The sequence below is a fragment of the Malaya genurostris genome, chromosome 1 (assembly GCF_030247185.1).
Source record: "Malaya genurostris strain Urasoe2022 chromosome 1, Malgen_1.1, whole genome shotgun sequence".
Taxonomy (NCBI): domain Eukaryota; kingdom Metazoa; phylum Arthropoda; class Insecta; order Diptera; family Culicidae; genus Malaya; species Malaya genurostris.
The window spans coordinates 113,171,051-113,185,700 of NC_080570.1; the positions used below are offsets into that span (position 1 = coordinate 113,171,051).

Genomic DNA, 14,650 nt, shown 5'->3' on the forward strand with positions numbered 1-14,650 from the left:
GCAACACTTTTGATTCTCTTTCGGGTTGGTTTGATATTTATTTTATTTATGATTTTGAAAATGGACTGAAATATTTACAGTGATATTTTTTGAAATCACATATGATTATGAATGATCAAGTCCAATACGCAATATCAATATGCAATGCAAATAGAGTGACAAAAATACAGTCTGAATATTGATTATAGAGGCAAGTCTAATCTTTTAATTCCAGGAATGATTTATTTTCTCATGGTTTTATTATATTAAACACAATTTAACACTTCTTCGCATAGATTTGATTTATAGAAGTAATAGGAGTGCAGGGTTTTCCATCAACGCTTGATCCTGCTGAGAAGCCATGTTACTGTGGCAAGCATGCTTCTGCAAAAACCAAAGCAATTAAGAAGAATAGCTAACAAAGAAATAATAATTACTAACTAAATACTCATTCAGCATCTTTTACCATACATCTACGCAAATTATCGATTAGAATAACTGTACTACGATCAGGAAAGTAAGACTTTTAAATTAAGAATCACGGTTGTGGTTCCGGCCAACTGCCACAGGATGTCGAAGCATTTTGTAAAACGCAACATAAAATTGAAGGAATAGATGTTCCATTGAAATTTGCTTTTGCATTTTTGTATCGCCTTATTAACTTAGTCCTATTTTAATGCATTCATAAATTTTTGCATTTAATATTATCATTTTTGGAGTTTCACAAAACTTTTGCCTCATAAGTTTTTTTTTCCAAAAGCAAACAGCAAAATAATAACGTAATGTGATATCAGTTGAGAAATTGATGAGCTGAAATCAAATTAATTTAAAATCTGATATTGCTGTCAAAAATGTATTGAAAATAAATTATTCTACAATTGACTCCCGAAGTGATCGGTTTAGCTTTTTTTTTTAAAAAAAAAGAACCTCCGCTAGAAGAAATTGTAAATTCAACTTCATAACATTTTACAATATTCATATTACAGAGGAAACGATTTCAATTTGAAAAATAGCACAATCCGCGTGGTTTATCGATTTGTCTGATAGTGCGATTTAGAATTTTTGTTATCACACATTCAGTTTTGAAACTACTCATTGTATTATTTACCTTAAAACTATGTTGAGCAAAAAAATTTTTACGTGTATACTTCAAGGATCACATACAAAGAGTCCAAATGAAATATAATTCTGTTATCACATAATCAGGAGATAATAGGAGAATATAGGATCAAGAAAAAAAAATTATGCATTTAATTCCACTTTATTTAACTTCACTAATGTCACGAGACAGATAATTTTGTTGTGTTTGATTGTATGATACTTGATTTTTAGATATTTATTTCGTTATTGGAAACTGCGGAAGGTCTTCATTGCACGATTATCCATGACACAGTTTCCAACATAATAGAAATATCATTCTTCAGTAAAATCTTATGTTGGCCTCCAAATTAGTGCCTTATACAAAATTATAGAAGTTCTATTTCGGTTTTAGTTTCTATTATATTGTAGCTCTAACGCCCTGTATATTGAATGTGACGGAATTATTTGGTGTTTATGGTTCTTCTAGTATTTGTACGAACTAATAGTGTTTATCATCAAAGTTGGTCTCAATCTTTTTGGTAGTTGACTTGGTTCGACACAACTTGTCTCGAAGTCAATACAAATACTATTAGTTTATTATGAATGATTAACATGAAATTAAAAGCAATTATTAGTGTCATCACATATGTTTATAATTATTAAGGTAACGATCGTCGAATGGCTTTGTAATCGGTATATAAGTAGTTTCACGATCATGAGAAACAATAATAATTGACAAAAACTTGGGACTATTACATCTCAGGCATAATAAACAACCCTACATTCGACCGAATGAAAAATACCAATTTGTCATTTCGAATGAGGTATAATTTGTTTGAAAATGTCGAACTCGTTTGAAACACAAAATGAATTTATTATAGAACTACGGAATAGGAGTGAAAGTTACATATTTACGACACACAAAAACGCTCCATTAATAACCCTTTACAGTTTGATGATTAATCAATAACATATTCTGGCAGGTATCAAAGTTGTCCCTAATGCTACAAATCACGATTGAAGTATAGCAAACACCGAAGAAATGTGCAGTGAAGACAATTCAAAAAGATTCGACATCTTTCTTATAAGCTTTATACAGGAATAAAATTTTATCCTGGGCGGTCATTCAGTTGTACCGCCATACGTCGCAGAGAACGAATCACCGTGAGTAGAAAATTCGACTCAACGCGAGTCATCATCACCACCGAATAGCTTTCTACCTAAATGCTTCGAAACGAACTCACTGCGAGCGAACAGAGTGCATATATGATGCTTGCTTGCTTTGCCAAGCGGTTCAATTCTCTGAGTGGAAGGAAAGAATGAATAAGGCAGACACGGAATATATACAAACTGATCGCCGCACGGGTAGAGCATCGCCGGTGAAGAGAATAGTTCACGAGTAATGTTTCATTGATAGGATCAGCAACCTTGATCAAGAGAAGTGAAATGTAAGTGAAGTGGAAGTGAGAACGATTGTAAGGGCCAATTATTGTAAGGTATTTACACATTTTCGGATTCATGAATAAAACCAGAAAAATTTTCATAATTATTTTATATTTGTATATATATAATATATTTTTTAATTTTTTCATATACTTAGGGACATACTTTTTGTTCTCCGGTCTCCTCTTTCTTCAGAGTTACATTTACCGTCATATTGGCAAAACACGTGAAAAACTTGAATGTGTTGCTTCGTTTCCGCATTTTACCGTTCTTGTTTCTAGTGGCGTGTTTGGTTTTACTCTGAGTTTCACAAGAATAATAGTTCTTTTCTTTTCATTTTGGGAAACGCTACCTCCTCTTATTTTTTGGCACAAATTGCACACTAATTAGTAAGTGAACTAATCTTTGGAAGAATGAAATAATAAAACTCTTTATAAAGTTAATACAAGTTTTCAACGGGATGCTATGAACTAAAAAAAATATTACATGTACAGTCAAAATAAATCTTAGGCTAAACTAGAATTACAGTTGAATTTTTGGCTTTGGTTCTACCTTCTAGTAGGCTCTTATTTTTCTGTACAGAGAATTTTGAAAACAATGGTCAAAATCATATTAAGAGCACTAAAAATTTCTTTGGATTGCTAGCTTTAGGTCCGAAAACTGTGTTTTTGTTTTTTGTACAAACAATTTACTCGGCTGAAACTTAAATGTATGGATGCTTAAGGTCTAACTAACTACAGTAGAAATGAATTAAAACATGCTTAAAAAGAAGCATCCATCAAAGTGAGCGCTGAAGTTCGGGAGAAATTCGTTGTTTAGGAAACCCGGTTTAGCTGATATTCAGTTGTAAAAAAACATGGATAAACGCTTGAGCAAACTTGTTAAATAAGGCAAAGCTAACTACGATTGGTACAATAACTGATACTTCCACCACTACCAGCACAGCAGGTGTGCTGTCGGACGTTTCGCTGCACGGTGAAACGGCTCGCGTTGTTAAGCGTTTGCGTTAGGTTCGTATCTTGGCTGCACAATATTTTTTTGTCGGAGTTTTGACCCAAGCCGCGTTTTCGTCGTTTCGAATTTATTTTGTATATTTATTGTCTGGTAACAAGATTTCTTTCTGTTGCTGTTTCATTCAACAGCTATAAGAATGCGTATTGTAATTTGTCTAAAGTAGTTCGATACTTTTGGCTCGCGGAAAAAATTTTCTTGCTCGAGAGTTTTTCTCCGTCAATCAGCTCCATTGAATCTATCTTCTTTTTTAATGGAATGGTTATCTGTTATTTTTCTTGCTTTGACAGTAGTTTTTTTTTAATTTTACGATTATTCGTAGAAATATTTAACAGTACATTATCTTTAAATATAATATTTTGTGAGTTTTCATCTTTTGCCTTTTCTTAAGTCATAGTTCAATAACTAAATAATGTTCAATAATAGTATTTAGTAGTAATAATAAAAATAGCAATTCAAGTTAATGTTAATTTAAAAGACACTTGTTTTACACCCGCCAGTTTTCCGCACGGGACGAACCTTGGGCAATACGTTTGCTAAATTAACAGTTTCGTTGTTCGCTCGGTTAGGCTATTTCTTAATTTTGTAGTCTGCACATTGTAAAAAAGATTTCAATATAACTCGATGTATTATTTTCCATGTTCTCAACCAGCTTTTCACGACGAATACGCCTTACAAATGTATAATACAGCTTAAGATGATACTTTACATTACTCTTGTTGTGTTGTTTGTTCTTTGCGCACATATTTACAAACATACGGTATGACAGAAACATAATAAATTTGCATTGTATTTTTTTACACTTGCTTGAAAAAAGTTCAAACGTGTTGTTGTTGTTTTTTCCTAATTTTCGCCAGCGCCAAGACCTGCTTTGATTTGTGAGCATATCTGAAACCATAATGTGATGTCGATCGAAGTCTGACTTTTGCCGACTAGTTTTGAACTATTTTCTACAATAGTTTGATGTAATTCTCGATGATTTTCATAAATTTTGCATTTGTCGAAGGAAAGTTGCTATAGGATGAAATTTTAGATTTAGGAATTGTGAAGTAGGGATCGATTAATAATTTGGAAGAAAAAGTTTGGGAAAGAATGTTTACTTTGTGTTAGCGTTCTGGAAAGTTTGAAAATTTAATTATTAATACATTTTAAAGGTTAAATTTACTTTATTGTATTGTCTTGTTAACACCGTGTGGTCCAAAATGCGTATATGTTTGTCTGGTTTTCTACTAGTTCACTTAGGGATAGTTGCGTAGGTTGCGTAGACATAAAATAAAATTAATCAAACGAAAATTGCTAGACCCAGCCTTTGATGACGCGTTTTATTTGAATTTTGTAAAATAACTTCCTTTTGCTCTCTGGTATGGCAACAGAATTCACTTGAGTATTTTACAGGTTGCATGCACTACTAGTACACCTGCTGCGGTGTAATATAATGCGATGCAGCTTACTGACTACATTACTTAAATGTTACTAAAAAATAAGTAATCCGGAAATTGTAACAGATTAAGTTTTATACGCTACACGAAATCCTTACCGAAGGGAATGAGATTCAAGTTGCTTGCTTAAGAGTTTTCCTTCTTTTTTTAAATTATAAAACTGATCTTGTGCAGATCTGCTTTTAAGAAACGCTAGGTAAAGGAATTAAATGCACAGCTTCTCTAAAACGTTCGACGCAAAACATCGCCTAGTCGTTCATGATACTAACGAAATAATTGTAACTGGGATCAGTTCACTGCTGATTGTTTTGTTTTCGTATTTTCAAATTTTAAGTACGATGATTCGTTGACTTCTGCTGAGAATCGCGCCAAAAATACCTCGAAAATCTTATTAACCAATATTCAACACTAACTATTCGAAGACCTTGTTGATAAGGATTCTTCTGTGGAGCTATTACAGTAGATATATACAGCTTTGTTCAGTGCACGCCACCAAGCCCGCTTCCGTAGCCTAGAAAATTTGGGTTTAGATAACTGTCTACAAGTAGGCGCCGATCAAAGTATGATACTGGTGGAAATGGTACAGTTGGCGGTCCAGTACCCAACGCAGGAGGCGGCGGTGGAGGTGGAGGTGGCGGTGGTGGCCCTGGAAAGCCTAACGAAACAACTGATCCGGCACGACGTCCACGTCGTCCAGGTCGGTGCTGCTGTGGAAGCTGATGTTGCGCGAGGCCCGATGGAACGCCCATCGTCGAGTACACACCGTTCATGGCCGGGGACGGAACTTCCCGTCCCTGGTCCTCATCTTATTTACCTTCCCTGTACGGTTTGCAGTACGAGTATCGGTGGTTCATATGCTGGCTGTACGAGCCAGAATGGGAGAACCGCTTGAGACACTTACAGCATTGGAAGGGTTTCTCGCCGCTGTGCAGCCGTTTGTGTTCCGTCAGATGGTGCTTGTGCTTGAACGCCTTCGGACATTCCACGCACTTATACGGGCGTTGCCCTGTAATAATAGATGGAAAGGGAAAATATGTTATAATTTTGAAAGACTATTTTGGGCAAATAAAATTTTGTTTAGATAAATGAAAAACATATTGAAAAAATCATTTAAAAACATATTAAGCAAATTGTGGAACGGATTCTAAGATGTTTCCCACACTGTCGAACATTGCGGTCGTAATCGCGTGCACCGACGTGAATCCGAAAGTATCGTTCCGAAGGACGGAAATAATATCAATGAAACATACTCTGAATACGTCGTCGAAAGAATCACTAATCGCGCGAAGCTTGTTTACAACCTCGCAAACGACGGTGACGTCGACGGAATGCTGTTGTTAGTAAGTGACATGTTCAGGTCAGCTTCTTATCAGTAGTCAGAGGTTGTGCTCCAGTTTCTACACATCCCAATAAATATTTGCTCCGTGACTACCCAATTTGAGAAAGGCATTAGTATTTTAATTTGGCGATTGGAAAAAAAGAAGCAATTTTCAATCGTAATATTAAAAATGTAATGACTACTTGATAAATTTAAGAACTCCGGGAGATTTGTTAACATCCTCGAGAAATTTAGATTCTTAGATTTAGAAAGACGCCAAAACAGTATGTCATGTCATCGGACAGTTTCTGATAGGATTCAACAAGTCTTATTAGAATTACAAATTTCATTCCAATCTCATCAAAAGAATAGAAAATTTAAACCAAACTACACCTACCTGAATGTTCATATTTATGCCGCTGTAGTGAGCTGTGCTTGCTGAATGCCTTATCGCACTGATCGCACACGTACTGTCCTTCGGCATCCGGTTGCTCTTTGGGACCATGGTTTGCCGTCGAATAGAGCACACGTTTCGGGACGTTCAGCATCGATTGCATCTGGAGAAGCTTCTGTTCGTCGTAGGGGGTTTGCTGGTTGTGCAGCTTAACGGCCGCTTCGTATTGCTCCAGATCACGCCATGCTCGCTTTTCCGCTCCGGGACTTAGACTTTCGGCGCGTACCGGAGCTCGGGCAATTTCCGGTGAAAATTGCTGCAGAAGTCTATCCATTCCGGCGAAACCACTTGCCGTTGGGGTCAGTGGCGGGTAGTTGGGAATAGCCGGTGGTCGAATCTGTTGCTGACGTGGATGAACAGCTGCTTCGTTTGGAGAGGGAGTTTGACGAATCCGAATTTCGGTGGAAAATTGATTGTACGGATAGAATCCTTTGTATGGCGTTGAGCTACGGGAAGATTTTACGCTGAGATTCATTGCTTCGTCTAGTAGCGCTGCACTGTCCGGTTGAGTCAATGGAGCTGTTCCATAGCGAGGAGAATTTGATGGAATAGAGTCTGCTTTCTTAATCGACAAATCCAGCGGTTGCTCGGCTTCAGCTGGCTGTCCAAGCGTTTGAATTCCTGCAGGATAGAGCATAGATCCTTCGGCTTCCGTCGCTACTGGAGGTCGCACATTGATCAGATTACCCATTTTTCGTTCTCGCGATCGGTTGTTTTGGAACCACACCTGCACAACCCGTGCTTCCATACCGACTCTTTTGGCAATCATCTGGAACTCTTCCCTATTGGGTTTGTTGTTCAAAGCGTAATATTTTTTCAATTCATTCTGTTGTTCCTCGGAAATTGCTGTGCGCACACGAACTTTCCCACTTCGTTCGGAAGCCAACTTGGAACCGTCGAAATCACCATCGTCTTCACTGCCGCTGTTCATCGGTAGATAGTTATTCGCTGCTACGGCCGCCGCTGCCGCCATCTGGTTATGGAACATCAAAGACTGACACAAGACTTGCTCATGCTGCACTAACTCCGCTTGGTGGTTGAATGTGGCTTTACATTGTTGGCACTGAAGTACTGGAGCCTCACATTTTGCGTTCTTTTCAGTCTCTGTTGGTTCTTTAGATTCTTGCTTAACTGCAAACACCGGCGACGGTGGATTAACCATACACGGACTCGGATTGTCCGTGTCAATGTTGAGCTCTGGGGAAGCGGTTTCAGGACGTTCGACCTTGATCTGATCGTTTGCTACGGTGGCAGATGTGATCGGTGGTCGGTGAGTGATTTGATCTCCAGCGGACATACGATGAGCAACATCGAGAATTTTCTGTTTCATATCATCGAGAATATTCCGGTAATCGTTGTCACGTGCTGCCATCTGCGGGAATTGCGATTGTTGCCGTTCTTCTCTTTCATCAGGTGAATTCCGAATCGAATGTAAATTGCTAGAAGCAACAGTGTTCTCGTTCCCATCGTCTTCATCGTCATCGTCTTCGTCCACTTTGATGTCCTTCCTGTCGGACTCATCCGGCAGCTCTTCGTGAGTATATTCATCGTCATCAACATCCATCACTAATTTGGGCTCTTCCTCCTCAGTTCCATCTTCTACTATTTCGTCAATCATATCTTCCGCATCGGAATGAGCACTGGGAGATTTAGTAGTCCGTTGAACATCCTGACTTAGGCCAGCGTTCAGTTGTTGCTGGGTTTTCAGAAGCAGTGACTCCATCGATTCCGCTTTGGGAGCTGATCCTGCGGCACCGGCTGCCGAGAGCTCCAGCAAACGCTGTATACTATAGGGACTGAATGCTGGATTGCTCGGGTTTAGGGCGGCCATCGGATAGAACGGATTGTGGAAGGAAGCTAGGAAAGCAGCGTTCATAGCTTCGTAGTTTGGCGGGTACTTCGGTAGCATGGGAAGAAAATTGTTGACATTTGCGTTGCTGTTGCTGCTGCTTGGATTGTGCCCGTTCGAAAGTTGACCGTTGCTTAATCCAGCCGCTGCTGGACTACCTCCAGGCAAATACGATCCGGATCGGCGGTTATGTTTTTCCGATTTTCCGCCTACTGTGCCATTGTTGTTGTTACTATGATTATTGTTATTGTTGTTGGCAACAGTGGCACTATTATTGTTCAGTTTGAGTCCCATGCTAATACACTTCTTTGAGGTCATGTGACTCGAGTAGGAACCCGAGTGCGAGAAACGCTTGCCGCAGTTTGTACACGCGAACGGCTTCTCCCCAGAATGTATACGAACGTGTTCCTTCAGGTGATGTTTGAACTTGAATGCCTTATCACAGTCGGTGCATTTGAATTTTCGAAGTAGTGTCGATTCGTCGTGGGAGATCATGTGACGCTGGAGCCGGTACACGTTGGCGAACTGCTTGTGGCATACTTTGCAGCTCTATAGAGGGAGGGGAAGAGAAAGAGAAAGAGAATCGAAAGAAAAAAAAAGTTGGTAAGTGAATTTGGTTAGCTGTCAGAAATGTCTAAAAACGTTTTTGATTTATAAACCGCTATCTTCACATGCTTTTAAAAAGAGGCCGGCTGGAGGAAGACCAGATCGTTTAATCGTCGCTACACGGATGAAAAAACCTGCTCTAATTTCCTGCCAAGGCCCTGATTAGCAGTAGGGTTTATGCAAGGAAAGAAACGGTGAGAACAAGTACCTACTAGGCGTGGATGTGCGGTATTTGAGAGCAGTAGAGTGAGGTCGGTTTATTTATAAAAAAGCGATTTGTTTTGAAAGATTCCGAGAGGTGCGAGAGAAGGAATATATTGTGCGCGTTGTACGCGGTAATTTTGAACTGTGGCTGTAAAGAGGATGCGGTATACAGCGAAAAAAAAATACCTCGAACGCGAACTGATTGATTGGTTTATGATGGAAATTTTATATGAACCAAGCGATAGTAATATTACCGGACCGCTTTCAAGCACGCGTGAAATGCACCCATGTGTGTACGACGCTTGGTTGACCGGGTTGATTCAGGGTGTCGATGATAGGCCCACAACGCACAGCGCTACGGGATTGTGTGCTCAGATCGATGATCAAATGGACGGGAAAATGTAATAAAATTCATACAATAAAAAAAATCCGAGAGGAAAAATACTTTTTACGAATATCTGGTGCGCAAACTACCGCAACGCAGCAATGCGCCAGTAATTTCCGTTTGCAATCAAAATATTTTTGTTTTTACACGTTCGATTTTTGTATGTTGTAAATTAAACAAGCTGGTCCCGTTGGTTGTTGGTCCATCAACCGACACCGTACAGGAAGGAGGTGGAGGAAGCGAACACAAAATGAATGGAGCGGCCATTATTCTCGATAAAGTGCCACGATGAACCGGCGACGAGTGACTTCAATCAAACCATCATCCATCGGGCAATGTTTGAGGGGAAAAAAAGGGTGCAAGAACCTGTAAGGTAAAAATATGTTCCAGTCAGCGTCTGCGAGACAAAGCAGATGTGAGTCGTTTTTCTTAAATGCTTTTTATTCTTTGCTCGGCCGTCTTGTTTTGCTCTTCAAGAACTTTTTTTTATAAATAAATATCCATGATATATGGAACATGGCGTGAGCACGGTTGCTGCCGGTGCTCGTGTTCGTGTCGCACCTTTTTCTTATGCTGATTTCGTCCGAAACGGTGTTACGGAACAGTTAGCTTTCATAAATGCTCCAGACCGAAGTAGCACAGCACGAACAGTGTTGCCATGTTTTCGTGCTTGTGTCATATTTTTCGAGTGCTGTTCTAATTATGGTTCACGCCGTAGACAACTGCTAGTTTTGCCATGTCAGATTTCGATGTTTGGCCTCCGATAGATTCTGGATACTAGGAATCAAAAGCAAACAAAAAATCATCCAGAAAGAAAGTGACATTCTTAGAATTTTTGTTTGGTTTGTAGTATTCCAGTGGCTTTATCCGTTATGAGTGACTAGTCACTCAATTTCATAAAAAATGCAATATTAAATAATATTACATCAAAACAGAAAAATGTGCATTACCTAAAACATTGAGGGATCTCAACTCGAAATTTCAGTTCTTTGAAATTTAATTTTAATAACGTATTTTCACTTATATTTGAGTACATTTCACTAAACATTAAGTTCTTGAAACCCAAAATATACTGTTTCGCAAATTGTATTAGAATAGAAAAAAATCGTTCAATGTTTTGTCTCATACCAGGCCGTGTTTATAGATTTATTGGACGTTAGACCAAAATGTTCCAACAATCCATAATAAAGTGATCTGTGTGGGACTAAAATTAAACGGGTTTGAAACATTCCTGATTGACTTCTTACTGGATATAATTGAAAACTTTCATACCCATAAGAATCACATTTTTGATTAAAATGGCGAACAATGTGGTTAGGTTTTTTTCACTCAAATATTTGAAAACTCAACGTTTACTCTATAACGCATGAGTAAATGTGAGAGAACTCATAACTCAAGTTAATTTCAATCAAATCCGAACTCAAATGTTGACAGATTGCTTCAGTTTATGTATTTGAATAATCGCAACTCAAATTTTAAATTATGTCCAATGAGCGTGCGGTAGCTTGGGATAGCGCCTACTCTTTTTTTTAATAAATATAACCAGTTTATCTTCTATTTGAAGTATAAATTACATCACTGCAATGTTTCTTAATGCTGGATCTTTTCGATAATCTTTTCCGTGAGAAACAGTTTTGTTTATCATCCAGCGAGGCTTGGAAGATTATTGGTTCACTAATCGTTCTTTTGTCCTTCAATTCATGTTTTTTTTGTGAGTTATTTTTGTTTTTAGTCGATGTTTTATTGACACAAATGTAGTATTTTATTATAATCAAATATTGTTTCTGAAGCTATCGTAGTATTTTTCATCAATTTTTATCCCAAAATTTCAAACAGTAATCTCATTGACTTTTATAAGGAGTGTATCGAAAAGTAGTTAGCAACATTGATTATTGAATAAAAAAGCGAAAAAAAAACATATTTTGACATCAGTTTTCGATATATTGTAGAATAATTACATTTTTATGCATTACACTGATTATATTGAAGAAAATCCTAGTTTTTGTGAAACGCTCGCACTTTGGACTTGACATTCTTCATTAAATTCTGCACAGTTACTTTTGTGACTTTCCTGGTGGCAGCTGTCCAGTTTTTTTCGAACTCCTGCATGTTTTGGGACACTTTATCTTCCTTCCGCAAGTGCCGCTTGACAATTGCCCAATACCTTTCAATTGGCAGAAGATCCGGGCAGTTCGGTGGGTTGATGTCCTTTTCCACGAATTGTACATTATTTTTTGACAATCACTGTAGAACGGAGTTGGTGTAGTGGGCTGAAGTCAAATCCGGCAGAAGACAGGAGGAGCCTTATGCTTTCTGTACAGTAGCAGCATTCTCTTCTTCAAACATTCTTCCTCGTACACCTTTCACCCGTTTTGCAATTTCGTTGTACGTGACACCACTTTCTGAGCACCAAGTGTGCAGAATTTTCTTTCGCGTTTCCGGATCAATTCGACTCATCATTGAAACGATCAACCGTACCGAAACCAATCGATTGCGCAGCTGTTATTGACATGTAAACAAACATGTCACCGCAAAACACGCTGCAAAAAATTAAGCCATTTCCGAGTAATAAACAGTTATGTTAGAATGTTGCTAACTACTTATCGATACACTCCTTACCACCCAATGAAGGTATTTTATTTTCATAAAAGCAAAGCCTTGGTATTACATTCCTGTAGTGGAATTTGACCTTCTGTTTCAACAGACTTCGCAGCCGATTCAGAGTGTACAGAACCATTGCATCGCTGAAATGTATTTAAAAAAACACACTTGAAAAATGTGTCGATTTTTAGCAGTGCATGATTGCGTTCTGAACAAAATTTACACTAACCTTGTGTATCGTTAGTGCTAAAGAATGAAGAGATACGAAAACAAAGGAGCACTAATCAGTGAGTTAAGCTCACCTGCTAAACATTTTCAGTAGCATCACTGAGCGAGTTGAGTAACTGGACAACCATTTGGAAAGAGAAAACATCGCAGTGTCAAGCAATCAGTATATGAGCGCTGAGCGCACGTCAAATATTAGAACCCACTGAGAGATGGTTTGTGAGTTGTGATTAGATGTGTTTATACATCAACAAATACTTTGGATTGACAATAATATTATCACGCATTTTGTTTTCATAAATCTACTGCATTTGGAAATATGACGTCAAAGTCAAGTTCTTTATGTCTAATGTTCTACTTCAGCTAATTTCTGTTCATTTTTGCTAGCTTAGTTGTACAAAATATTGCCTGTACATTTTTCATAAGGCGCAGAATGGTTATTATAAGCCATTCATGTTTTCAAGAGTCTCGTCCTCTACCGATGAAATCCGTAGCGGCATGTCCTTCGATGCAGTAGCCCTATGTGTCAATATACTATATAGTATATAGTATATTGACACATATCTCCAACCCTACCTCTCCGGAACTACCGTTAGGTATTACTTCGGGGTATATACTTAATGGTGTGGTGATCGAAAGATGGGAGAGCGCAAGCTTGCAGATCTCACGAAGATTAGAATTGAGTGCACGCATCATATTTTGAGTAAGATTTTGCAGAAAAAAACACCGGACAAAAAACATGAACGCGAGCGCACGTTGGAAACGTGTTACGGCATGCTGATGCGGATTCGGGTAGCCTTGTGGTGTTGGTTTGGAACTTTTGAATTATTCACTATTACACTCCAGACATCAGGCTTGGATCAATGATTACATGCCAGAGTACAAAATGAGTTCCCGTCAATGGACTGAAGCTAGTACGAGTGCTTCCAAGTGGACTAGGAAGGTTCAATGGGTCGGAAAAAATCAAGAACAAAATCAAAATGTGAGCGGTTGTAGCACAAAATCTTCTCGAAACGGCCTTACATGAAGCAAAAAAAATCTTTTAAAACAATGTACCGGTGCACCGCTATCAAAAATAAAATCAACGATTTAAGGGCTCCAATTGCTTCGCCATCCATCGCATTCGCCAGATTTGGCTCTCTCGGATTATAATCTGTTCGTAAAAAAATCATCTGCGCAAGGAGAGTTTCGACGTCTCGAAGGAATATTATGTAGATCTTTCTAAAACTTTACTTTTCGTACGGGATCAACAAGTTGAAAAATTGCTGGAGAAATGTTTTGAAATAAATTTTCTTTTCACTCCAACCTAATACTTCTTATCCACGTTTTGTTTACCTTTCTTTATAGAAAGGTAATAGAATTGCCTGAAAAAAAAAACAACTTTCGACTCGGATACCGTTATATACCATTCGACTCAGCTCGACGAGATCGGAAAATATCTGTATGTATGTGTGTGCGCCCTTTTTAAAGGTATTTTTACCTCTTCATGCTGATTTTATGCTAGTTCGAAAGCTACTATTGGATCATTGATCAAGTTTGAACATCAAATGGCTGTCACTTTTGGTACCAGAGCTATAATGGTATAAGTGACGTAGCCGACAAAACGCTTTGTTTTTTTACCGCCCAATTTAAACTTTAGCCAATTTTGGCTTAACCGATTTTAATAAGTCTAGGCTCTTTTGAAAGCTACTATTGAATGGTTGTTACTTCCGATCTGAAGATATAATAGTTTAAGTGATGTAACCGACTAACCGCACATTTAGCATCAGCTAAATGTTCTCGAAGATGACTCAATGAATTTCGATAAACTTAGGCTTATTTGAAAGCCAACAATGTTGATCAAATTTGGAAGGGTTATGGCGAACAATTCCGGTTCGAGAGATGTAATGATTTATGTGACGTAACCAACAACTACCAGTATTTTTAATGCACCAAAATTTTTCGGAGATGGAAGAATCGATTTCGAAAGACTCGGACTGGTTTGAAAACTACCATTAGGTTATTAGATAAGCTCACAATACTAATGATCGCAGTATAATCTTATAAATGTTTTAAT

The 14,650-nt window shown here is 38.1% G+C and overlaps 1 protein-coding gene across 1 annotated transcript in view; it reads right to left on the reverse strand.

Moving 5' to 3' along the window:
• Positions 1 to 2,596: 2,596 nt before the first annotated feature.
• Positions 2,597 to 14,650, reverse strand: part of LOC131425433 (zinc finger protein 1) — a 68,927-nt gene continuing 56,873 nt past the window's right edge. Inside the window, exons 4-5 of the mRNA XM_058587351.1 lie at positions 6,668 to 9,122; positions 2,597 to 5,958 (exon numbers count right to left, since the gene is read on the reverse strand). Coding sequence (XP_058443334.1) covers positions 5,759 to 5,958; positions 6,668 to 9,122 — 2,655 coding nt within the window. The 3' untranslated portion in view covers positions 2,597 to 5,758. The remainder of the gene's footprint in view (positions 5,959 to 6,667; positions 9,123 to 14,650) is intronic.